Source organism: Natrix helvetica (assembly GCF_964273705.1).
Source record: "Natrix helvetica genome assembly, chromosome: 4".
Classification (NCBI taxonomy): Eukaryota; Metazoa; Chordata; class Lepidosauria; order Squamata; family Natricidae; genus Natrix; species Natrix helvetica.
Genome location: NC_138550.1, coordinates 61,572,679 through 61,599,101, shown reverse-complemented (window position 1 = coordinate 61,599,101; position 26,423 = coordinate 61,572,679). Strand labels below are relative to the sequence as shown.

At 39.1% G+C, this 26,423-nt stretch overlaps 1 protein-coding gene and 1 long non-coding RNA gene across 5 annotated transcripts in view; one reads left to right on the top strand and one right to left on the bottom strand.

The window, feature by feature from the left end:
- The window catches only part of LOC309391775 (uncharacterized protein), a 61,476-nt gene that overhangs the window by 7,923 nt on the left and 27,130 nt on the right, over nucleotides 1-26,423 (bottom strand). For all 3 annotated transcript variants that reach the window (XR_014175331.1, XR_014175332.1, XM_081952501.1), the window contains exon 3: nucleotides 6,031-6,126. Coding sequence is in view for 1 of the 3 variants with exons in the window: in XM_081952501.1 (XP_081808627.1) it covers nucleotides 6,031-6,126 (96 nt within the window). In the remaining 2 variants the exon portion in view is untranslated. The remainder of the gene's footprint in view (nucleotides 1-6,030; nucleotides 6,127-26,423) is intronic.
- Nucleotides 8,747-26,423, top strand: part of LOC309391966 — a 24,897-nt gene continuing 7,220 nt past the window's right edge. The window contains exons 1-3 of one of the 2 annotated variants that reach the window (XR_014175362.1): nucleotides 8,747-8,979; nucleotides 9,201-9,254; nucleotides 22,591-22,728. This is a non-coding gene — a long non-coding RNA (uncharacterized lncRNA). The remainder of the gene's footprint in view (nucleotides 8,980-9,200; nucleotides 9,255-22,590; nucleotides 22,729-26,423) is intronic. The other variant, XR_014175361.1, reaches the window with a different exon arrangement.

The following is a 26,423-nucleotide window of genomic DNA, read 5'->3' as shown; positions in this document are numbered from 1 at the left end:
CTACACTTGTTTGCTTAAATTTTAAGCAGAGGAGAGAGAAGAAAACCTAAGCTTGTAACAAAGCAAGAGGAATAACTGCAGCAAAGCTCAGCGGTCCATCCCGAGGCGCTTTTCAACTTGACTAACTTGCTAGATGAGACTAAATTATTTTGAAGGAAAGCCCCCTTGGGTTCTAATTCTACACTACAGTGGGTTCAACTATGAGCAGGGACCAAGAGATACACACAAATATATAATCCTAGCTTGCTTCAAAAGATAGAAGTAATTATAGAGTAGGTTTCCCCAACCTAGTGCTCTGTAAACAGCAACTCCCAGTATCCGTAACTTCCACAAGCAATGCTGTAGTCTACTGGCTGTGAATGATAGGCACTACAGTCCAAATTTCCTAGAAGATATCTGACTGAAGAAAGCTGCAGTAGGGTAACAAGGTAACCTAACTTTTATAAATTCTGCTAGTTTTAAGTGCCAGAGGATGAAGATAAGTTGATTTTATGCAGGTTTATTTATTTTAAAACTACAAAATTGTTATACAGATAAATCACTTGCCTATGTGTAACCATCATGGATTAAATAGATGTTTGTTTGATCACCTATTCGACAAAATGCTTCTCAATGGAATCAATGATATCACTTCAATTCATCAGTTTTCAGAGCTGATACAGTGATTCCAGATATACTGAAACTCTCTCAGGCAATTTATAAGGCTACTAAGAACTATACCCCACCATTCTATGCAAGAAAAATCAGCTCACAATCTGTATTTGCAGTTGTACTCATAGATAAGTTAAATACAGTAAGTTCAACTTGCTGAGTTTGCAGAATGTTCTTAAACATTTAGTGAAGTGCATGCTAGCTAAATGCGTTTGACTATTTTGTGGTTCAGTATGTCATGTAAGCATGGCCACAAAAGGTTGTGTCAGATATGACATTCCTTAGTTCGAAATGTTCGCGTTTCTAAATGTTATGTAATCACATCCATTTCCTTTGACATTCTGTAAGATAGAAGTATGAGAGGCAAGTAAAAACACAGCATCTCCAGGCAAATATATTTATAGCAATGGAAGCATTTCTGGATTACAACCCATTGCAACAATGCTCTTACTAGGAACCATGTCTCCTTCATGAAATGGAGTGAAAAGCTTCAATCTTGCAAGCTGCACAATAACTGAAATTCTGAATCCAGCACATTTGTAAGTAAGACAACTGAGAGATACACCCTCCCAAAAACCTTTAGATGAAACTAGATTCATCGAATGTATAGAAAAACAAAGAGAGGTCAGAAATGGAATACCTTTCTCAGCCAGACATAGAGGCACATTGACACTGAAGAAAATCTTGATATATTAAATGTGACCTATGTCCAAGTAAGTGTATCCTAAATTCATATTTAAGCGTCGGACAGAGTGATTTCAGTGTGCTTTCGTAGGCTGACCACTACAGCATTGGACAGAGCCACAGTGACATTGGTATCATTGTAGTATTCCATTGGTGGTATTCCATTGGTAAGTCCATGAAATGTGATACTGAGTCACATCTATTGGCCAGACTGTAGCTTGCCTAGGGATGCATCTTAAAAGCATTTATCAATATGCAAATTGTTTTTTTAATCCCATGCTGGAGGTGCTGACACAGCAGTTTACAGCAACAGAGAAGCAAAAAATTGTCAAACTTCTGCCTGAAGTTTTAAAAAGGCTCACAGGAGAAGGCTTCAGGCATACTGGCATTCATCCCCAAAAGGCACCTCAGATACATTTACAACCCTGGATTTCAAGGCCACAAACTGGAAGATAATCTCCCTCCTCCTCTCAGCTCCTCAGCTTTTTTGGCCCTGGGAGGCTTTCTCTTAGTACTAACTGGGGAAATTCCCACCAGCCTGGGGATTTAGCTAGGCCTTCTCAGAAGCCGCCGCAACTCTTTCTTAGAGTCAGCAACTGCAGGTGAAAAGAAAAGAAAGCCCTTACAAGCATCATCATGGCCGGTGATGAGTCATCCCCAGAGTTTCCCTTAGTCAAAGAAAACTTGGCAATCCCCCAAAGCTGGAACTGTTAGGAGGGGATGCGCTTCCTTGTTTCCCTTTGCTTATTTGATCCCCTCCGAAGTTGGAAAGCATGAGAAATGTTCTAGATACGGGACAGAAGAGCGTGTGTTTCTGAGGCTGCCGCCACTGTGTATGTCAGGCTTCGGTCCTCTTTCAAAGGATCGGAAAAGGTTTTCATCTTGGCAGCAAGATTAGCAGCTAACGAAGTTAGGTGGCTGCAGCCCACACGTCTTCGGTTGCCTGCGTTTATCCTGCCATAAAAACCGATTCCTTTATTAGAAACAGGAGATGACTCTCCTACCTCCCCTCTGAAATCCCAACAGGCGAAGCGCAGCCCGACACCTCCCGCAGCATAACGCACATCAAATCCCCTCTGACAAGTCTCTGCCAAGCATTCCCGACGCCAGTGGCTGCCTCTCTTCCAACGGGGCCATCCAGCAGCGCACGCAGCACACAAAGAGTCTTCGCCAATCTCCTTTCCCCAGGGCAGGTAGCTAAAACGCGCACACCCCCTTTTATTAAGAGGGAAGCCAATGTCTCTCCAGAAAACCCTTTTTTTGAGGAGCAGCAAACATCAATCTGCAATCTATTAATCCTTTTCCCATAGGGGCAGCCAACAATCAGCAGAAAATCCAACCTTCCCTGAGGCCACTGCTTTTAACATTCCGTGGCCAAAGCACCAAAATGCTCTTCCCTTCCTCCATCCCTTTGCATAGGTGCTGCCATTCTTTGCATTTCTAAGACTACAGTGGACACAAGCACACACCTCCCCAGAAGGCAACTAACACCACCATCATCTTAAGCAATTCTCCCACCAGCAGCACCTTCCCTTTTTCTTCGAGAAAAGTCGCTTTCCTTTATTAGAAACAGAAGGCACACCTCCCGCCTCTCCGGAATGACACCCCCCCTCCCCAGGCAAAGACACTTGGATTAAAAACAAAAAAACAAAAAATAAAACAAAAAAACCCTCAGGCTCATCCGCCCCCGCTTCAGATTTCCCGTCCCCAAAGACAGGCGGCCCTCCCCTTCTCAGGCGCAAACAGCCCACCCTTCCCTCTCCCTCTCCCTCACATCCCTCTTTACCAGGCGCAGCCAACCTCCCTCCCCTCCCCAAGCGGAGCCAACCACCCATCAAATCCCCCTTCACCGAGCACTGCTCCCGCTTCCTCCTCGCTCCCACATCAGCAAGTCCGAGAGACGGCGGTGCAGTTGCTGCTGTGTGGTAGCCAGAGCTACCAGACTGAGCGAGCGCAGATTAGGATAGACTTCCCCAGGCGTCGCTGCCGAGAGAACCAACGGTTTGGATGCCAGCGGGCTCCCTGCCTGTGCTTCGCGCTCTCGAGCATGCCAGGCTCAAAGGAGCTTTTCGGTGCCAAGAAAGGGCAGAGCTGTGCAGCGCGAAGCGCCATTCAGCAACAGCTCAGAACGGGCAGGCGGGTGACCTTGCCAAGCACCATGAAAAGCGTCCTTTTTCCTTTAAACGGTGCTGGGATAAAGCTACCGGGAAGAGCGGGGGTGGGGGAGAGAAAATAAGAGAAAAATTTCCGAGGCAAGCTGTGATACCACCCATAACTTAGCTCTACGACCTGTGTGGCGGGGAAAGCGAGCAGCTCTTTGCAGAGCGAACCGGCGATGCCGAGTCTTCCTTGGCACAGGTCCCAGAGCAAGAGATGCAGCGAAATCTGCCCGGAGGGTGGAAAAAGGGCTGCGCAAGATGGGGAATGGGCGGAAAGTGAGAAGGAAAAGCTACAAGAATAAAACACCCGATCGCCAACCCCAACTCAGCTGGGCTTTAGCGGTGTACTGCGGGCAGTTGGATTTTCGCAGGCAGGCGCGAAAGGGGCGCGAAGTTGCCACTTGGCTACTCTTCGCATCTGCGGGCCTGAAGCCCAAGGTTTCTTCCGCCAGAGGATGAGAGAATCCGAAGGAGCCAAATGGCGGCCTTGGCGAGGGAGCAGGAGCTATGGACGGTGGGGGAAGAGAGAAGGAAAACCAGTGTGCGCCATATGCCCGTCTGTTACTGCGTACGGAAGCAAAGCTACGTAGCCTTAGGCTTGACACGGCCTTCCTTCTTTGCAACAGCGTAGAACTCGTCAACCCAAGGGCCAGAGCACGAGAAAGGAAGCCCTGAAATCGGCTTGGTTGTTGCCCCACACCAGCGATTAGGGCTGGTGCAGGAGGTGGTGGAGGGGAGTGTTTGTCTGCCCTGCTCTGTACACTGCAAGGCTATGAGCCTATGAGGCTATTCAAAGGTACTCTTTCCAATGGCTTAGAAGAAAGCCAGCGAACGAGCGATAAGCTAGAGCGCGGCGGCGGCGCCTGGACTACGAGGCAATCAGTCTCTGGGACTGTGACACGAAAAGATGGCGCTGCCTCACTTCCCCTCCCCCTTCCCCTCCAGCAGCCTCCTTCGCTCACGGCTTCCTCTTCCTCCCCAGCAGCTTCGCCAGGCCTGTTTCAAGGCTCCCCCTTTTGCAGCCGGACACCATTATTAGCTCGGTGGGTCTCTGCCCTTTCTCCTTCATCCCGCTCCGCCTGTCACTCCTCCCCCCACCTCCGTTGACTGGTTAACTTTCCTGTTTTCTTTTTTCTTTCCTTTTATTTTCCTGTCAGACAGCTTGTGGTGGGGGAGGGGAACTGGTGAACGAACCAGAAGGGCGGAATGAAAAGTTCCCTTGCGGCTGTCCTCTCCGCTTCCCACCCTCAGTTTCCTCCCTCCGCCCCCGGAGCCACCAGGGCGGGAAGGCCAAGGAGCTTGGAGGGGCGGAGAAGCTGCACCGACTCCGGGGAGGAGGAAGGAAGCCGCGCCAGAGAGTTTGATCGAATTTCTGGCACCGACAAACCAATCGCTCCGATCTATTTGGGCTTTCAGTTGCCCGGTGCAAACAAACAAACAAAATAGACCTACGATTCAGTGTCCTTTTAATTTAGTTATCGATCCTCCCTGTCTCTACTTGGGAGTCGGCAGACCCACAAGCCTCTTTCCCATCAGGGTCCCATTTACACTTCGGACTGCGACCTTTTTGTCCCTTCGGTCAAGGCGTCCTTAACCCATGACTTCCCGAAAAGGGAAGAAAACGAGGACTCCCAGCCCGATCGGCTTGCCCGACTAAGCTTCGGGTCTCTTTCCCTTCTTTCTCGTCGCTGTGCTCTCGTTCCTTCCCCCACATTCTGGTTCTTTGATGTTGTTTTTCCTTCCTCCCCGCCCAGCACCTTTACTGATGGATGGAGGGGGCTGGGCTGGAAGGAAGGAAAAGTTTATGTGTGACTGGCAAAAGCTATAGATGTCACAGTGGTCAGACGAGTTTAACTCCCTGGAAATTCGGTCACAAAAGAGCCAGCATCTCTTTGAGTCAGTTCCAAATTTCCTACCCCCTCCCGTGCGGTGCTAGAAATCCCCCGCCCCGGTGTACACAACGCAGAGAGTTGTCGGTCCTAAGTGCTAAGACGTTGGAGGGGTTTGCTTTGGGGGGTGAAGTCTGCAAGTGACTTTCAAGCGCTGCGGTTGCATGTTTAAGAAGCTGTTAATTGAATGTCGTGACATGCGATGCAGCTTGGGCAGAGAGGCAAGAAAACCTCTCCGGTTCTTTACTAACCCTTCAGAAAGCGAAGGAGCCTTCACTGTGGTTCGCCGATATTCCCCATCTTGGTTCCTGCACACCCCGTAGTTGAAGCACAAACAAAATACCTTAAATTACTAGTAACATTGAAGTACGGAGCTGTCTGTTTGCATGTGAGTGTTTGTACGAATGTGGGTGTATAAATTATAATATTGTTATCACTCAGTCTCGCCTGCAAGGTCTTTGTTGCAATCTGCTTTAAAGTAGTGGATATTTTCCCTTTAGGGACGGGGAAATGAGCTACTTTCTCTAAAATCAGATCATAAATAGAAATGGCAACAATTTTCAGTGTTTACACACACTGATGTGATTGAAAGCAAACAAATCACAAGTATAGATTTCTACAAAAAAATTGCTAAGAAAGGTACTTACGTTGCAATGTGGTTTCTTCCTCCACCCCATCCATCTCCAGCAAGTAAAGATCCATGCTCTTGCTTGTTGTCCATTTCCTTATTGCTGCTGCTGCATCTAATAGTAGGTTAAATGAAGGCTTGGTTGTGGTCTTATGAAAGTGAAGTGTCCCACCAGGTTGTTTGTGACTGGTCAGGTCAAGAAAATTCTGACCTCTGATCTGTTGCACTCTGGAGGCCATGAGTGACGTTGCTGGCTTGCCTGTTAACATTTTGCAATGGCACTAGCCTTTTATTTGTTGTTAGAAAATATCTGGAGAAACTCAGAAGCTCTCTTCTTGTCCATTTTAAGATCATTGATGTGTGCTGCCCGAGAACTCTGTGCACAGGGTTGGTCTTTCATCTCCAGATACACAACAAGAACCATCATTCAGGCAGCATTTGCTAATCTTAAAATTGTGGTCTAGGCAGAAATTATTTCATAAAACCTCTTGAACTCCATTAAAGCAACCTCTTGCATCTGTGCTGGTTTTGGAACACTTGGAGTCTAAAAGTTGGTAATGTAATATTGGAACATATGAAAGGAAAAAGTGAAGTGTAGGACTCAGAGAATGATCTATTTCTGCCATTTTAGATTCTTTTTTCTACCCCACTCCCTTCAGAGGTGCTAGTTTACAGTTTCCATCATCCACAGTCAACATATGGAGGTTCTCAAAAACCAATCCAGAGAAAATCCAATGGTCTCTTCCCCTCCAGGGCACCAGTGGGGAAGCTTTGTGTCCTTCATTGCTTTTGCTTTTCAAATGGACTCTGAGTGGCAAATTTCATTGTATATGGTGATTTTCCACAATGGGAAGCACCTTTCAATACCTGTTATCTAGCTCCGGATTGAATATTGACAAACCTCCACCTCCTGCTGTCTGCCCAGAGGTTTTGCCTTTTAGGCTTTTGTCTGCTTTCCTGAAGGCCATCAGACACCAGGCACTTTCTTCTTTAAAGGCAGTGAGGTTAATCGGATTACTGTAGGGGCTGACAGAGTAGCAGACTAACCCATTTTGATTTTTTAAAAAATGGGTGAAGAGTTCCTGAGTCCGCAGCACCTAAAGGATGACCTACGGTGGCCAATGGTTTGCCTGATGATGCTGATTTCCTTTTCTAAGGGGCTTGCTTTGACTTCCTCCTCAGAAAGGATGCCTGCCATGTCCTAATTGAGCCTGCTTGCTGACACTCCTGCAGCTTAAAACACCTTGATAGGTAAGCAGGGCTAAATGGAATTGCCAGCCAAGCAAGATTAGGAATTGGCTTGATCCTCTGGTTTATTAGTTGCATATAATGACTGACATTCATCATGATAGAAACACTGGGTTGGCAAATACACATTTGGAGAAAGCTCTATGGAATCTTCTAAACAGGAATAAGAAATAGAATAAACCCTTTTCCTGAATTTTTATTAACAATGATCTGTCATAGTACTTTAGTTTTACTGGACTGTATAGAAATAGATACTATCAAATAAATGTCAAGTGGAGCTGTAAAATGGGTGTCTGAAAACACCTTTCTTAACCAATTAATTTCATAAAATAGGGGGATGGTTCATAGAATCGAGATCCCTTTATTTGAGGCAGTACTGAAAAATGCCAGCACGTGTTTTCAATATCAGGCCTGAGATCTGGTGTGTGTGAGCTAGAGACAGATGTTTTTCTTCTCCTTCTGAGAGCTGGAAATAGTGTGATAAAGCTTTGCTCATGGCTTCCCCTCCTCCATGCCACAGCCTTGTATCAGCTTAACAAGGTTTTCAGGTTTTACTGTTATAGTCCTGCAAACCTGATTGACCGGAGGTCATAAAAGGACAGAACAAATGAAGGTGGGGTGAGCTCTTAAATAAAACAACCACCCAGTCCTTTAGAGAAAAGTGTTTTTCAATTGTTGCGGACTACTTTTTTCTTTTATTCAAGTCTACCTACCTGTCCAAACTTGGCTAGAATTATGCAGCAATGCTTTGGGGTCAGAGGCCTTGATTCTTAAGAGCCCTCAGCAGCTATGGTACATTTTAAAAGCACACCCCACTTTGTTCCTTCTCTCCATTGTACTAGTGAGCAGAATCCTGACCGTTTTTGAATTTTTATGTTCTTTTTTGGCTGACATGTATGGCAAGCGATTCCAAACAGTCTGAGCAATTTGAGAGAACAATGGATTAATCTAAAAGATCGTGGCTGAGCATGGACCCCTGCCAATCTCGCGGAGGCCTCCCAACTTCTTCTGGTGAAAACGAGAGCCTCCGGCCAGCTCTGTCTAGTAAACAGGGAGCGCATTTGTGCAGGCGCCCCGACTAAACAGTGCCTGGCAAACAGACCACCGGCTTGGCTGTGGCTGTGAGGAGAAACCTTCCACTTCTCAGCACTTAGCAACCGAGCCAAGCGTTATTCACCGCGCTTTCTCCCGGAGCCAGGCAGGCAGGCTCGATTTGATTTACATTCTTGTTAGGACGCAAAGCTTTCGCTTGGCAGTTCAAGGGCAGGACAGGAACCGTGCAAGCAGAGTCTTGTGAACGGAAATCTCTCATTTACAAGGTTCTGCTTCGTCACCGAAAGCCACCCTCGAGCACATTTGTTCCGCACGCAGCTCCCTTTTATCTTCTTCACTCGCTCTTTCTTCCCACGGCTAGAAAGGCGGCGAGGATTGGGGGAGGGAGCCGGTGTGGAGCTACAAGCAAATGCTACAGAAGCAAGTGAGGTCGGCTTGGCCTCCCGCTTAGGCCCAGGGCAGGCAGAATGTAAATAGGAAAACGAGATCTGGCTCCACGCGTAGACGAGAGTCTCCAAGGCCAGACAAACAGAACTCAAGCACGTGATCAGGCTACCCTGCAAGTCTGTGAAGGCAGCGAAAGGGGAAAGAATCTCCACCCCCACCACTTTATGGGCTCGGAGTAAGGAGACGCTTGGATAAATTCTGATAGAAGGCCAAGAGCCAGGTTAGCCTAATGCGGCCCAAAAAAGTACACGTTAATTTTTAACAACTCCTAATCCTCTCCGATTCTCTAATCTAGCTGCTAACTTGCCTTGAAGAAGTCTGAGATTGTTAGGAATAAGAAACGGAGAGAGAAACTGGGGAAGTGGGTAGATGGGGAGCGGGGGGAGGGGACGGACACAGTGACCATACTTTATGGTAACACTTTTTTCTTCTCTCTCCCAGGACTGTTAAAAACTTCTCAGTATCTCATCTGGTGGATATCCTTAATTTGAAATGGTAAAGTTCAGATCCTAAATCAGCTATTGGGAGAAAGACATACTGAAATAAATGTAATCAGGTACAATAGATAAGTAAATAGAGATCTAAGTTCTGCATTTATGTCCTGTGGAAAGTTATACAGAAGGATGTTGTAGGAACAACCTGAAATTTAATGAATACTTTTGCTTCAATCCTCCTTGAAAAAAGTACACTGAGTTACAAAATTTCACCAAGATATTACAAAATAGTCAATTTGTGTGGTCTATTTTCCTTGATAGCTTGGAATTGCATGTCAGAATATTTTTCAAAAGAACAAATATCTACACTTCATAGAAATAATTACCACATAGTTATTCATTGGTAAATACAATGATTTCTTAATTACTTGAATATTGAACAACTTTCACATGAGATTTTCTCAGATTCCCCTCACAAGTATGTATCAAAGGCTGTGATGTTAACTTTGGAAGAAAGGTGCTACTCCGTTTTCTACACCCAAAATAAATGCTCTTCATTTATATTTATCATCTGCATTCACATGCTATGTTAAGCCATATGTTGGATTCTTTCTTGGTTTACCATCTTGTCTAAATCCATTGAAAACCTTACTTAATGCTAAGTGAGTTGTGTGAATCTAGTTACTTGTGACTCCTTTAATTTACTTTGATTAAAGAAACTATGGTTTATTATGATATGTGAACCCATTCATTTTCCACTATTTTTTTTCCTTCACATGCTTGGGGAAGTGACTTTCTAGCCATCTTTATAGCTTCTCTTGATTTGCTAAAAATTAAATGTGAATTGAGCTTCCAGAATTTTAATTATTGTGCTAGAAATTATGTTGTTTCTAAGTGTTAGGAAGCAGATATTCCCATTTTAGGCAATTTACCATTATTTAAGATATAACACAGAGGTGGCATACTTGTCAGCCCTAAGCTCTTTTTGCAACTATTTTGAGGCAAAAGTTAGCCTGAACATATATAATATGTTTATTAAAAGACAAAAGGTCCAAAGTACTCCTAAGCTCTTAAAAATACTATTTTTGTTAAAGAGTTTGATATTGCTTTGACATTTTTCATAATTATTACTTTGCGATATTATGGCCATTTCCTCAGCCAGCAAAAAGTTACTTTATGTAGAATAGTGTTCTTGTATTATATAGGGAAAGGGGAACTATTTTAAGATTATTCATAGAACTGTTTAATATCAGCTTTGGAGCAGAGATGGACTCTGCTCCAAAGCTGGGGAAGGATTCTCTGTATTAATGTGTAGATGTGCCATTTAGCCCAATTAATGCTTCATGCAATTGCTTTAGTTTGGAATGAAAGCAGTTCAGGTAATATGGGTTTGGTGTGTCTTCCTTTCACATAATAGTACAACATAATTCACAATAAATGCTGAAGAGGAGAAAGAATGCCAGTTCTAGCATTCTATTAATATTTCTAGCATTTTCTCTCAAATGGCTAGTTATATAACTAGCCTACTTGTACCTTGTAGTTGAATCTTCATTTCATTTTTAATAAACCAACAAATATCAAAATTTGGTTTTAATTCAGAAATCAGGTAAATTTTGTTACTTTTTGTTACATAAATCTCAGGCTTTATACCCATCCCCCAAGTAAGTGATTAACATAGTTTCTCTAGGACAGGGGTGGCGAACACGTGGCTCTCGAGCCGCATGCGGCTCCCGGCCAAAATGAATGCGGCTCTTTGCCTCTTATCATTATTTTGTATACTGTGGCTCTTTGCCAAGTTTGGATTTTGTCCCTTTCGGCGCTAAACCCGGATCGCGCGCTCCCTTTCGGCGCTAAACCCGGAAGTACGGTCTTGCCCCGCCCCTGGCGACGCGACGACGCTTGCCTGCGCTCCACCAGCTCGGCTGGGAACGGAGACGTTTCTCTGCTCAGCAATGTCTTCAGTGGAGTGGTGGCAGCCTGGCAGGCTGAGCCTGCGTCCCTTTCAGGCGCTCCGCTCCGCTGAGGAAACGTCTCCGTGGAGCGCAGACAAGCGTCGTCGTGTCGCCAGGGGCGGGGCAAGACCGTACTTCCGGGTTTAGCGCCGAAAGGGAGCGCGTGGTGTGGCTCTCTGACTCTCACAGTTTAAAATTTTGGCTCTTTTTGTCGAACTTGTTCGCCACCCCTGCTCTAGGAACTCATTAACACTGAATTGTCTTATCTCCAAAATCTGTATAACCAAAATTTTGTATACTTTTTTTCACCAATCAGAAGTCTTATAATACTATGGATAAGGGTTAGAAATATTTCAAATCAGAGTTAACTAAATTAACACCTAAAATATTGTAGGAAGTTAGCACGCAGCCCTCTCCTAGAAAAATGAAATATCCTAGGAAATATTGAAAAGGCAGAATATTATATTTCCCTGGATCAGAAATGGAGAAACATGTTTTAGGCAGAAAACAAACTCACTCTTAATAGCCCCCACTTTCCTTAATGGCCCATTAAAATGCCCAAGCCAGTCTATTCTACATAATAAAGAGTTCTCCCCTTCAGCTCCAGGGTGATGGTATTAAGGCATGATAATATTAGCCTTCCACAGAAACTCACCACATGGCATCTGGAAACTCAAAACTTGGCCCCATGGCAGTCTGACAACCAATCAGAATACATTTGTTACACAGGAACAGGAAACAGAGAGGTGGGGTCGAACAGAGGGTATAAAGTCAGGAACTTTCAGCCCTTCCTTCTCTTTCTTCTTCTTCACCCAACATTGAAGCATGTGATCACCTTTTCTGTTCAGGATTCAAGCCATGTGGTCCTATCCACCATTAAACCATCTTTCCAAGCAGCCCCCATGTCTCCAGTGTCTTTTTCCTCACTTGGAGCTGAATCCAGAAGGACATTTCTTCCAACAATATATATTACAATATTCACAAAAAAGTGCCAACGTTTGTATCAAGGTTATATCACTGCATTCTATAAACCCAATGTTTTGCAGCTCTCCCACAAGAATATAATAAAACGCTCATTTGGTCCCTCAAGGATATGTGCCTATTTTTTGGTGAATGGGTATAAAATCTAAGAAATTTGGAACATAGCGATACAAAATGGTATAGGTAATCCTTGACCTATGGCTACAATCGAGTCTAAATTTTCTGTTGCTAAGCAAGACAGTTAAGAGAGTTTTGCCCCAATTTTATAACCTTTCTTGCTACAGCTGTTAAGTGAATCACTACAGTTCTTGGTAACACGGTTGTTAACGAAGCTGGCTTCCCCATTGACGTTGCTTGTCAGGTTGCAAAAAGTGATCACATAACCCCAGGACACTGTAACCATCAGAAATATTGCCAAGAACCTGAATTTTGGTCACATGACCATGGGGATGCTCTAATAGTCATAAGTGTGAAAAATAGTCATAAGTCACTTTTTTCAGTTCCATTGTAACTTTGAATGGTCACTGAATGAATGGTTGTAAGTTGAGGACTACCTGTACATCATTTTGCCTTGGTTTTTGAACCAACAAACCCAATCATGTTGGTTTTGGAATGCTCAGAGATTTACCATAAAAAATACATTCACTGTCAGTTTCCTTCTTTCAAGAAGAATTGCTAGGTCATTTAAAAAAAATTAATCTGCTACATATTGTTCAGTGACAATCTAACTAAAACACTAAAAATAATGTTTCAAATGTCCTTATTTCTTAGCAAATGTGCACAACAATTTTCTATGATTTGCATGGTTGGACACTACAATGGCATAGTAACATGAAGAACAAAATTAGACCTCCACCCAGTTCATTAGTGAACCTTGAATCAATTAGTCTTTTTCAACCTAGTACATCTCACAAAGTAGAAATTTAAAGAAGAAAATTATTCAAATAGCTATAGAGATGTTCTCTACCAAATACTGTGAGGATAACTTTGTATGTAGACATGTAATATGACCTCTTTTCTCAAACTGTTTTAGTATAGCAGCAATCTTGGTGGACTTTTGTAAACCAAATGAACTATATCATAAACTGTCAGCAGTTTGGAGAGGATAATTTTTAATCATAATATACTTGGCATGAAGCAACTATTGGGGGGGGGGTGACCTGTTTCATTTCCTCTTAAATTAGTGCTGATTACTGCCTAGATCTCAAGGCTATTGTTTTGGAATAGTCTTATTGAAATGGAAAATCCCCAGAGTCAGCAATTTGTAGATTTCCCCCCTCTCAACACTTTTTTGGTACAAAAAGGTATATGTTTTGGGTATGTGCCTTTGATCTGAAGTATGTTCTTTTTGTTTAAAATCCTGTTTATAGCTTAACCTTCCATTGCATTGTTAACAAAAGTAGCTGCTCCTTCAGAAAAAGCAGTGGTCTCCTTGAGATACCACAGGTTTATTCTTCTAGCATATTCTTCATTTATAGGCAAAGCCATTCACTGCCTAATGACCAGATTTCTTACCATTAGACTGTGAGTGCTCCGGAGTTGGAAACAGCTAGCTAAGCAAGTCTATTTTTAATAGATTTTTTTTGTCACAGGAGGCCTGTGCTATTTTTGTAGCTACCACATCTCCAAATTTCCTCTCTCGCCTCCGAAGAAGCTTGTCAGAAAGGATATATACCTTTATCACAGAATTTGATATAGGGAAAAGAATCAGTTCATTAATGGAGTTTGGGTTTTTATGCTTCAACATCTTACATCTTATGATTTCCACTATAATATTTTGTTTCTCAAGTCATTCATCGTGAAGTTTTATGAATGTAAATGTTGAAAAGGACTTTTTTTTAAAAAAAAAGTCACTGTCCCCCTTTAAATCAGATCTTCACCTTGCAGCAAAGATGGTTTAGGGCCAGATTTTTTGCTTTCAGCCTCTTCCATCTGTTTCCAAAGAATAAATGATATTGCTTTATACTTATGAATAACTCACTGATAGATGCAAAGTGGTCCATTAAAGCTATTTGTAATTTACCTTGATCTATAAGCAGTTTTCTGGTTTCAATTTTTAATATATAAAGTTTTATGTATGATGCATGCATGCATGCTGCTTTAGGAAATAAAACAGAAATTGTAAGAACCGTTGAAACCAGTGCATCTGCTAAAACAGCAATAGAAAAAGTATGGGTTTGGCAATACTCTGTTTGAGGCTGCCAAAGCCCCTCAGATTGGGGAAAGAATTTAATCCCTTTCCATTGTCAGGAAGGAGGGAGTTATGAATTTTAAGGACAGAAGGAAATGCTAAGCTTTTCAAATGAACTTAAAATTTATTTGATGGAAGTTGTACTTTTGGAGTGCAGTCGTCAACATGTATGCAAACCCTTGGTGAAGGCAATAAAAGTTGTATTTGAGGTTCTGGAAGCAGTTGCTGGTTTATATGGACTTGACCAGAAATTATGCTGTCTACTGATTTACTAAAAAATCTTACAGCCCAACTTTCCTTAATCAAGTACCCTGATAGTATTAAGAACACACAGAATCCCTAGCTAGCATAGATAAGGGCACTAATATGAACATGATCTATTATATTTCAAGGGGTTTGGTGATGCAGAAGTGAAGTCCAAAGCACTGAATCACTGATTTGATATATAATCAAAGAGAAGTGTAACATATATATTCAGGGAGTACGGTAAAAACAGAAATCTAAAAGAAGAAAAATTAAGAATGAAAACAGAAAATGAAGAGAGGAATCAGATCTTCCTGACTAGAAAAGGACAACAGTTTAGTAATATAGAAAACATATAAGATAGGGGAAGGAGTTAAAGGAAGATTTCCTCAATGGAATTTTACAGATCTCTAGTAACTCACACCTTCCAGATATGTTGTATTATTGCTCCAATAATTCCCAATGATTATTTTTGGAAATTATTGCATTGTAATTCCACATATGTGAAGGATGACAGGTCTATTACAACATTGCTTTGTTACTATTTTTATATGAATACAGTAGTTGATTTCAGAGAAAATCTGAATTTTATTTTACTTTCCACTTCTTTTGCCCATCTCACCAAAGACAACTCTGAGTGGCATACAAACACAGATCCTCTATGCCTCTGTTCACATCATTGCCCAATGCATTGATTTGTTCTAATTGTTTGATTTGCTATAAATTGGAGTATAACTGTAATTAAGAGGAAAGGAAATTTTGTCAGTTTGGATGAATTCTACTCTCTGCAGGAATTTTAGATATTCACACAATTAAAAAGACTCTCAGTCAGAAAGGGATTTATTTGTTTGTTTGTTTATTTGTTTCACTGACTCCAAACCATTGTCAGCATAGTGCAATAAATCATACACTATATTATGAATGCTACAACAGTTGGATTTATATAATGTACTAAGCCAGGGCTTCTCAAAGTGTGTGACATTATGAGCAACATAGAAGAGGGTCTTTCTCTTCTTCTTTTTTTATGGTGCCCTAGATATAATAGTCTTTGAATCATTGTTTTTATTCATTGAGAAGTCACATAAATTCATTTCTCATTTAGTGGGTCATGGTAACCATCAAACCTGAGCATTGCTACACTAAGCCCAAACTAAGCGACCACAAAAATGAACATATCATAAAGCTTTTGTGAATCGTGCTAGACTGAAGATTTTGTTACAAAAACAAACTAGTTTGTATGGCTGTAGCTTTAGAAGGGTTCAAATTAATTAATAGCTAATTCTTTTGATTCAAATGGTTTGTATACTGGGTTGTGTTTTCTTACATATGCTTTGATTAATATAGTAGAAAGCTGTCAGAAAAAAAATTATAAAGGCGGTCAAGTTATTTGTCCATTATCTGGTTTCAAAAGTGACCCTGATACAGTTGTGAGGTATCCCTGTTATTGTTACTTTCAGATATATTGGGTCTAATTTATTTTGTCCAGGAAAGGAGGAAGGTGTACAGGTAATCCTATTTAGCTACTCTCTTGTTTAACAACTGTTCACAATTACAACAATAATGAAAAGTAACTGTGTGACAGTCCTCTCTCTTAGGACTTTGCAGGCCTGAATAGCAAAGAAAAGCTGAATTAAGATGGTAGCAGGGTTGCAGTTTCACATAGCAACCATTTTGCTTTAAAGACCTAGTTGCAGATTCCAAATGTGGTTGCTAAATAAAGACTTACCAGTATTTACAGTTATTAGAAAACCATAAGACTTACTGCTCCATACCCATAAAAGCTATTATACAATATGTGCAGCTTATCCATAATTTAAAAAAAAATAGTCACAGGGTGCTAGTTTCGTCAAAGTAGCTGAAGTTGAAATGTATCAGGTTTATACTTTGTAGTACAAATATGAGTATCATCAAAATAGATCTTGGGGGATTGGGATAGGTGGAAAGGTACAGTTTGCTGAATTGAAGAAAATAAGTAGATTATTAAAGATAAAGGACCACCAAAATAAAATATTTTTTTACACAATTCACAGTTAAATTAGGACATTTTCTTCCACGAAATGTAACATTACTCCAAAATAGATAATTTTATAAGGAGATCAAATATATTTATGGCAGATACTGCCACTTATATATTAGCTCTAAGTGGGAGTCATTTAATTCAATTTCCAAGAAGCAGGAGCAAGAATTTGCAATATAAAAATAAAAAATACAATTTTTAAAATATTTTCTATATACAATAATTTTGCATTTTGTTTTTCCTCATGTATTTAGTTATCTGAAAACCTTGCAATGGAAACACAGAACATGCATTTGGGTTCCTTCTATTAAATAATAGCATCTTATTATGCTTTCTGTGTGGCAGCACCTACCTTGTGAAACACATCTCTCCCACCCTCAGAGATGGCCCTGGCTCTGCTAGCCTTTTGCAAGACATTGAAGATCTGGCTGTTTCCCCAGGCATGTGGGTCAGCACTGGGGTGGGACTGGGTAAAGGAAGGAGGGGGTTGTGTGTGGCGGATTTGTGTGTTTTAATCTCTTAAGATGTCCAGAGTGTGAAATGGATGGCTATATAAATCAAATAAATGTAAAATAATAAAACTGAGGTAGGTTAAAATATTTGGAAGTAGATTTGAGTAACACCTAGATAAGGCCTTTCTAGCTACCTATCTGGAGAAGGATTAATATGTTTAATATGATCTGTCACATAAAAAGACTATAGTTCGGCCAGTCTATTTAGTAGTACCAGCTGAAGCTTCTAAACACTCTTCAAAGGCAGTCAAGTGTAGCTTAGTTGTCTCTTTCTAAGAAAGAATACTGGTTTTGTGTGTGCATCAAAACCATGAGCAAAATAGGAGAATATAAACATAAACGTTAATAGTAGCCAGAAGTATATTCTATTATGCACTAGATTTGTTTTGAATGGAGTTATTTCTTGCTTGATACTTGAAGGTGTCATATTTTAAAATAAATATTTAAATATGAATATTGACTGCACTAAAAAGTAGCATTCTCACAACAACTGTTACCTTTTAGGGAAAGGAAAATAAAATGAAGTATTTGTTGGGTAAAGTCACAACTGAAATTTTTCTACAGATGACACAAACTCTGGAAACAAGGAAAAAAATTGAAAACCACCTGACTGAAGCCTAGAGTACTTGAGTATTGTTAACAAAGATCCACACTGAGATTTCTCATAATACAGAAAATATACTGTAGAGTAATATACGATACGATACCATAAGATACGATATGATACGATACAATACGATACCCTACCCTACCCTATTTTCATAATATAGTAAAAAGTATTAGGGTAATTGTGGCAGTAAATAAATAATGAAATGAATAAAAAATAAACCTGATAGTCAGCAATGACTAGCAGAATAAAATCCACAAAGACTTCTTTACCTTTTATTGTGTCATAAATAGATCATTTATTTGTTAAATTTATTTGCCACCGATCTATGTGGCTATTATTGTTATACTGTGGTCTGCCTCCTTTTCTTTAGAGAGGGACCAGATATTTTCACTATTTTTGCTACCACAGACTATTTGTTTAGATAATACTACAGTGCCTTAATTTAAAAGAATGCCTTGAGGCAATCCACCCAGTTGATTTCTTTGTCATGTATGAATGTAGTTGATTCACTAAGGAGAGAATATAGAAAAAAAACACATGTATGTTTTGCATTTATATTGAGGTATAGTTATCATTTGAGTTTCAGATGCGTAAATGACACTATAGGCAGTGATTGCAAAGCTGGAAGGAGGGGAAACATTCATTGTCTTGGTAGGCTGAGTCTCCTATTACTGCATATCTCCTACTTCAGCTCTTTCTAAACTGATGCATTCTAGATGCTTTGGGATTGTAATTCTGATAATTCCTAGTCAATTGCTGGTTTATCATTCTGGGAATTTTAATCCCAAAACATCTTAAAGATATCATGTTGGAAAAATCTGTCTTATATTAAGATATTTCTCATTTTAGGGACAGAATAAGAAACATGACTGGAAACAGTTAGTAGCATTTATTAGAAAGCAAAAATGATTTACAAACCTAACATTCTTTCCCCTCCCATTTAGTTTATCAGAAACATCTGCATTGCACTGTAGTCCTCCCCCCGTCATATAAGAATTATGGTGCTTTGTTAATAAAATTAGCATAGGTGCTAGAAAAGCAGTTTAAATAATATAATGAATACTCATTCATAGTTATCTTCCACTTCCTCAAAGTTTGAGACTCTTTAAATATTATAGAATGTATTTTTATGTTGAATATGGAATATTATATCTTGTGTGTTCATTTGTCTGACTAGATGTATATAAGCATTTTAGAACAAATTAATATGCTTACATAAGTTAGATTTGGTTTATTCATCTTTAAAGTTCAAGTCCCATCCATATCACCACATTATGAAAACATTTCCTCCAGAAATGGTTTTCTGATGTCTTGTGAATTGCCACAAAACAGATGAAAAGCAAATTAACTTTTACTGAAACTTTTTCAAGTAGTTTACACAATAGGACACTTTTTCCTTAATTTATGTTAAGATGAAAACTCCTAAAATTCTCAGATAGCATCCAGATTCCATTTGGAAGGGGCCAGGTTTGAAAATGTTGATAGATTGCCCTAATTTAATAGATTAATCCATGATCTGTACATTCAGTAATCTACTAAGTACTGTAGTAATGGACAACTACATTATGTATTAAATAATATGAGATGAATGGGGTATATGATTTACAAACCAGTAAAATGAATATTATAATGGCTGGTATTCATATACTATTTTTTTTGTGAGTCAGGCTATTAGCCATCAACCAAGTGCCACTTGACACTTTATTGTCTAGAGATGTATTCAATCTGAAATTGGCCTTGGTAAATCTTATATTGGGTTGATTTTTTTTGCCAACTTATGAAATGGGAAAAGTACTTTTGGTAAGATGTCCATATCATCAGAATTTCTTAGTGTGTGTTGGCTAACCTCTGCTGCAAAACAATGTACAAGCTATCATTGCTTAGCTGTAGCTTACATAATCTTATAATAATAAGTAGTATTATAATTGGATAATACCAATATATTATCGAATTAATTGGATTATCGAATACCATTTTTTTCCTATTTTAAATGTACTGTAAGGATTTAAGGGGAATATAGCCTTAGCACCGCACAGTTGTCTTCATAATAATCTTATATTTGTGAGAGTTGTTTTCTACCTAATTAAAATAATATATGAAAACTCACAGTGTACCTACTAGTGACATGTGTAACAATTGAGAGTTGAGAGAGAAAAAATGATTGTTGAATCTTATTTTTTAGAAAGGAATATGTTGTTTGGATACAGAATGAAAAAACAAGCATATCACTCCATTCCCATGGCTTGAAAATATAAAGATCATAGTATAGTTCAATAGTGGTGCCTCTGCTGATTAAGAGTGTTTTTTTCTCAGTACATTCATAATAAAGTAAATGGATGTCTGGATGTCCTAAAGGTCTATTCCATTCTCTTACAACCTTATGTTAGTATTGTGAGCTTGTGTATGTGTGTGTGCACGTGTGTGTGCATGTGCACGCACTCTAGATGAATGGAAGGAACCCAGCAATAGCTCACTTGCATCTGTTAGGTTCCCTGTCCTATCTAATTTTTATTTTTCATTATACATTTTTCATCATTAAAAAAAAAATATGGCAAGTTGAAAAACAAGATTCTGACCATTAATATTATAATTTAGGCATGGGTCTGCTTCTAAACAACAGCCCCCCATAAAAATTCTTATCCAATAAAAGATATAGGAATACAACACTTTGTTTGAAAATGTACATATTTTACATGGAAAAAGCAAAAGAAAGTTGGGCAATAACAAGCATTCTGAGAGGCCAGAAAGAGTGGGGAAGATAATCAATGACTGATAAGTGGATTTTTTAAGGATTGGCCATGCCCATCATGGCAGCTGATTTGATGACTACCCTGTCCTTACCCTATGAAAACTTCTACGAGGGCACGGACAATCAGGACCGGATTTTCCTATAGGCTAACTAGGCTTCAGCCTAGGGCCTCAAGATCAAGAGGGGCCTTTTATTTTTATTTATTATCCATGCCACATTTTTTATAAAGGTTAGTACCAATTACAACATGTTTCATTCAATATATTGATATATATCACAGTAATGATGTATTTTATTATCTCTCATGTAATTTACAAACTTAAAAATGGGAGGTGAAAGGGCCCCATAAGTGGAATAGCCTAGGGCCTCTTTTCATCTAAATCCGGCCCTGCCGACAATATGTGTAAAAATTCTATAATTATTCCCACCAGCCAGAAAAAAAATCTGACTTGGAAGTTACATGTAGGAATATGTGCTTATATCAAAAGAGCTTTTCAGCCAGTCTAGTAGGCCCCATATCAGCAATCATTTTCATAGAAATCAAACAGAATTTTCTTTTAGTGAAACAGGCTAATAACAAATAGTAGTAACTAACTGTTGATGAATTTAATCATCTCCAACTGTCCATTTCTTTCAACTCTAATTCATTTGTTTCTTAGCATATAAATATATCCTAGCATATGCTTATAGATATCCAGATGTGCATTTGCATCTGTATTGGCTGTGCAGGCAGAAACTGCACAGGCTGTGTAAGTAGAAACTGTTTGCAAGTCTCTATATCATCTGGCTTACCTTTTCCAGCATGTCAATATCCTTCTGGAAATTGAATGACCAGAATTGTACACAGTATTTCAAAAGTACCAGTAATCTAACCAGTACCAAGCAGATAGAAACAATAACTTCACATGTCTTTGACACAGCACTTCTTTTAATGCAGCCCAGAACTGCACATCTTCTAGCAACTGTCTCACACTTTTCATGTCAGCTTGTTGTCAAATGCCATACCCAAGTTCTTGCCAAATGTAGTCATGAATCCATCTTCTACGCATGTCCTACATTTTTTCCTGTAAATGTACTATTTAATATTTCTCCCTATTAAAAAGTGTTTTCTTCTTCCCAACCCATTCTCCCATTCTGGAAAAATAGAATCACTATGAAATAGCATCAGCTTTCTTCCCAGCAGAAAAGTTATTTCTAATGTTTGAGTTCAATAGAAGAACTTACATACAGCTGCTAACCTATGTTCAAATTAGAAGATTCCATTTAGAATGCTATATGGGAAATGAAACTGATCTCTTAGCCAGATGAACCTATTGGTAAATACTAGTCTTGTTTCCATTGAGGATAATTAAATGACTTAATTATTGAATAGACGTCAAATTACTGCTATCAGTTCTATTTTCCAAAATATGTATCGAAGAGTGATTTTAATGTTTATATGTTTGTAGAGGACAAAAGACCTTGCTGAAATGATATGAACCTTGGGTGTACTTCTCACTCCCTTCTCTATTCACATTATTTTCTATCCCCATATTCAATGTTTGAGCCATTTTTCATATTCTTTTTCATTATAATTGCTGACTGATTTCCCCAACACAGTTATTATTTTGCTTTGTAGAAAATAAGAATTTTGTTTTTAATCTTCATTCAAAATGATAGTCTACTATATATACATCTATTTAGTTAATTAATGTATATTGTTGTCTGTTTGACATACATGACTCTGACATTTCCAAGAGCCAGAAGAATAGAAAAGGAAAAGAAGCACAAATGTAACAGCTACATGGATTAATTACACAATTAATATAATTTTATCACTTTCCTCCACCAAATGTTTTATATTTACAAACTGGATTATATATACCGTAATGAAAACAACCATTCTTATTTACTTCATTTAAAATTTTGCCAAGTTAATTTACTGATAGAATATTAATTTTTGGCGCAATCAATTCATTATATGCTCTTCTGTTTTGTTTTGTTGTCTTTAAAAAGCAGGAAGTACCTGTGGATTTTTGAAACACTTGATGAAATACAATGATTTGTAGCCATTTTCTCCCTCCTTAGATATATAGAATAGAATCATCAAAGCACAAAAGTCCCATATAGTACCTTTAATATCTTTACAACTTTCCTCTTTAGAAATGGAATTTGAAGAAATCTTTGTAAAAACCAGCAGAGACCCTGGACCCATCATTCTTTCTCTCTTAGCCCTAGGAAGAAGTCAAGGGCAGGCCAGTTCTGAAAATCTTGCCATGTATACTACTGGCACATATCCAGGTAATCACTAGTAATTAATATTGAATCCAAGGCATACACACAGTACACACAAAATCGCCATTAGTCTATTCGTAATAGCCAATTTTCAGCTGATGCAGAAAAGTTTTTTGCTTTGGACAATTACTTATCTGTGATATTTTGGGAACATTCCAATTTGTTTGTAATTTGTAAACAACCCAGTTGTTCCTTAAAGCAAGTTTTTCCCCCATTTAATCTCAAAGTGAATCAGTCTGAGCTATAATGGAACAACTCCATTGTACCTGTCTAGAGAATAGAACTTTTTCCACTAATGACCAAAATTAAATGCTTTGCTTCTATCTTCCCTTCTTTGGAAATGTTGTTATAGTTATTATGATCCACCAAGTCAGCCCTGACTTCCCCTATCTTAGTTTAATTCTTGGACCAAAATGTGGCTAAATTTAAAGAAGAGGCTTTCAAATAATCTAAGAATTATCTTTAAATAATTCGGGTCTAAAAGAAACATATATTAGTCCTCAAAATGTTTTTGGGGAAACTGGGATTCTGATTAACACATTATTTTAAAAAAAAACCTTGCAACTCTTCTTTTGGTTTAAGACAAAATGGATAACTTTTTAAGCCTAAAAAGAACTGCAACACCAGCTTTCACACTGATCAAGTTTTTTGGCAGATTGAGGCACAATCACTAGAAAGGAAAGTTAGAACCTCTTTCCCACAGTAATCCCTCTCAATATGCTAGGTTCCCCATGCATTGGACTATGCCTAGCTGACCCTGCAGATTTCAAAAAGAGCCAAATAGGATCAAATTTGGTTAGTACTCTGGTAGGAAACCATCAGGGCTGTATGCCAAAGTAGAAAGTTTTTAAAAGAGCATCCAGGAAGAAAGTGACAAACTGTTTCTCTAGAGTTGTCAAGAAAATCAAATAGATATGTCCATGTAAACATCAGAAGTCAAGTTTGACAAAATGTTGCTAACTGGTAAAAGCCATAATGTCAGTTGAATTGGAAACACTGGTTGAAAAGAGATTAAAAACACAAATTCACACACAATGTCAAGCAAATCTAGTATTAGTGCAAAACTCATTTTTTCACTTATCATTTGATAGTTCCTTGGGCAATAGGGAGAGTACTCAAACATTACAGGCTGCTGACATGACGTTTACAGTCATTTCTGTAGAGTTTTATTCTGGCTGCAATCCATAGTTCTACTTTAGGAAAGCCAAAGTGTGCATATGTAGGTGAGATGCCAATCTCCCTATTTTCTAACTGCAGATATAGGCACACCATAACATTTGACAGACTGCTTTTGAAATGCTAGTCTATTTCAAAAGTAGTTAGCATTTCATATAGGGCCAATAAGTGGTTCTGATTTCATGGTTAACTTCTCAGTTATCGTAGTTTGCTATTTTAGTTGTGATCCACTTCTAACAGAGTGTCTGTTGCACATTGTTTCTTTTATGGATCATTGAAATATTGTTTATAAACGGTACTATGTAAACATGGTTAGGAAGCATATTAACTAACATTTGGAATTGATAGTAATGTCCTTTGTATTAGAGGTGCTGCAGCTGGTGGGATAGCTTATGGAACTGATTTTTTCTGCATGTTGAACAACGTCATACGGAAGAATATTTGTTACAAGCTCTTTATTTTCTTTATGAAAATAAATATCTGTTGGAATTACATTTTATATTACCAGCTGATGTTGCCAGAGGCAGATGTATAAATCAGGCAATGGAATACCTGATAACTTTTATTGTTGTTAAGATTAGTGAAAAGAAGGACTAGGGGAGACATGGTAGCAGTGTTCCAATATCTCAGGTGCTGCCACAAAGAAGAGGGAGTCAAACTATTCTCCAAGGCACCTGAGGGTAGAACAAGAAGCAATGGGTGGAAACTGATCAAGGAGAGAAGCAACTTAGAACTGAGGAGAAATTTCCTGACAGAACAATTAATCAGTGGAACAACTTGCCTCCAGAAGTTGTGAATGCTCCAACACTGGACGTTTTTAAGAAGATGTTGAATAGCCATTTGTCTGAATCGGTGTAGGGTTTCCTGCCTAGGCAGGGGGTTGGACTAGAAGACCTCCAAGGTCCCTTCCAACTCTGCTATTGTATTATATTATATTCATCAGTTTTCTGGTAAAATGTGATTGCACACTTGTAATTATTATTTAGTATTTATTTTGCAAACTTTTGTGTGAATCCTAAGGAGATTTCAGAATTGCCATATATGAAACAAAGAATTCATCTGAGATATTTTTATTAACATTTTTATATTGCAGTCCAAACATTGGTGTTCGATGTGTACCCTACCAAGTTCAGTATAATTTTCTCCTCTGTAAATTTGTTTTCACTTTAAGGAACGATGTGAGGCAGATTTATTATTCACATTGATTGTCAGTTTCCAGAAAGATTGGTCTTTCTTGTAAGTATAGTACAGGTAAATAAGTGAAGCAATGAAAATCAGTGCTTAAAGATTGTCCCATGTAGAACTTACTTTTCAAACTCATTTCCCCATTCTACACTCTTTCCTTGGTGAAATTTCAGGCAGACAAAGCACTAGTCAGCCAGCACCGAAAAGCATTCTCAGTGTGAAATGCCCATTTCATTAGAGTGCATGGCAGGATAAACTCCTAAGAAGTACCGAGTCAAGAAACATTCCAGTGAGAAGGGCAAGATTGGCAGGTGTTTTTGAGAATATTAAAAATTATACGTTTATAAAATATACTGTTTCATTTTTTAATCAAACTAATGAAGGCTGTTTAATCTGGCTCTAGTCAAGCATACATATCTACACTTTGTGTGGTACATCGTGCTGATTTTTCAAAGATCTTTCCAATTAAAAATTTCTCAGCCTGCTCTAGATGGTCTATAAATCTTATGAGTACTTGTATTTATACAGATGAATACTGAAGGACAAACAGAAAAGAATGTTAATGCTAAGAGGTTGCTTGCTTAGGTACTAGATAGGTAATAGGCTCATAAAATCATCCAATCTGGATCCATTCCTCAAAAATCTGAAGCAATTGCAGCTACATGAAGACTAAGAAGACTTGTTTTAAGCTTGTCCCAAAGTCTTGTGGGATCTTAAGGGAAGCAGGAATGATTTATACAGCCCTACTGGTTAAGTATTATAAATGGTTTTTTGTCATTAGATTGAAACACATTCCACTAGAGAGAAGTTCCCTGAGGATGGGCTCCAACACAAGTTTGAAAGCTTGAAAGACTAAACTTCTAATCCTGTTGACTGACACAGATTGGATCCTGCAACATTATCCTTGGACATGTATATTTGCCTTCATTTGATTGCCATTATGTTGGTAAGAGTTTGCATAGACTTAAAATTGGGCAGTCACCTTACTTTTTTTTACAAAAGGGAATTCAGACACAATCATTACTACATAACCAAAATTATATGACTTGAGTTTTCACACCACACATATCTTAATCAGCAAATGAACCAGGCAAAGCTCTGTTCCATTGGCAATACACAAGCACACTAGTATGATCAAGGGCTGCTATATCTCTAGCTCTGCTTGGTGCTCCCATGAATCCTTGTACCATAATGGCAATGGGTCTAGCAGCACTGGCTATTGCTTAGGAACTGCAGCCAGTCAGTGTTGGAAGGCATGTCCTGCATTGTCAAATCTTAGCAGTGAATTTTAAAATGGAATACCATTTAATATTGCTTTATATTTCTATTTTGCTTTCTTG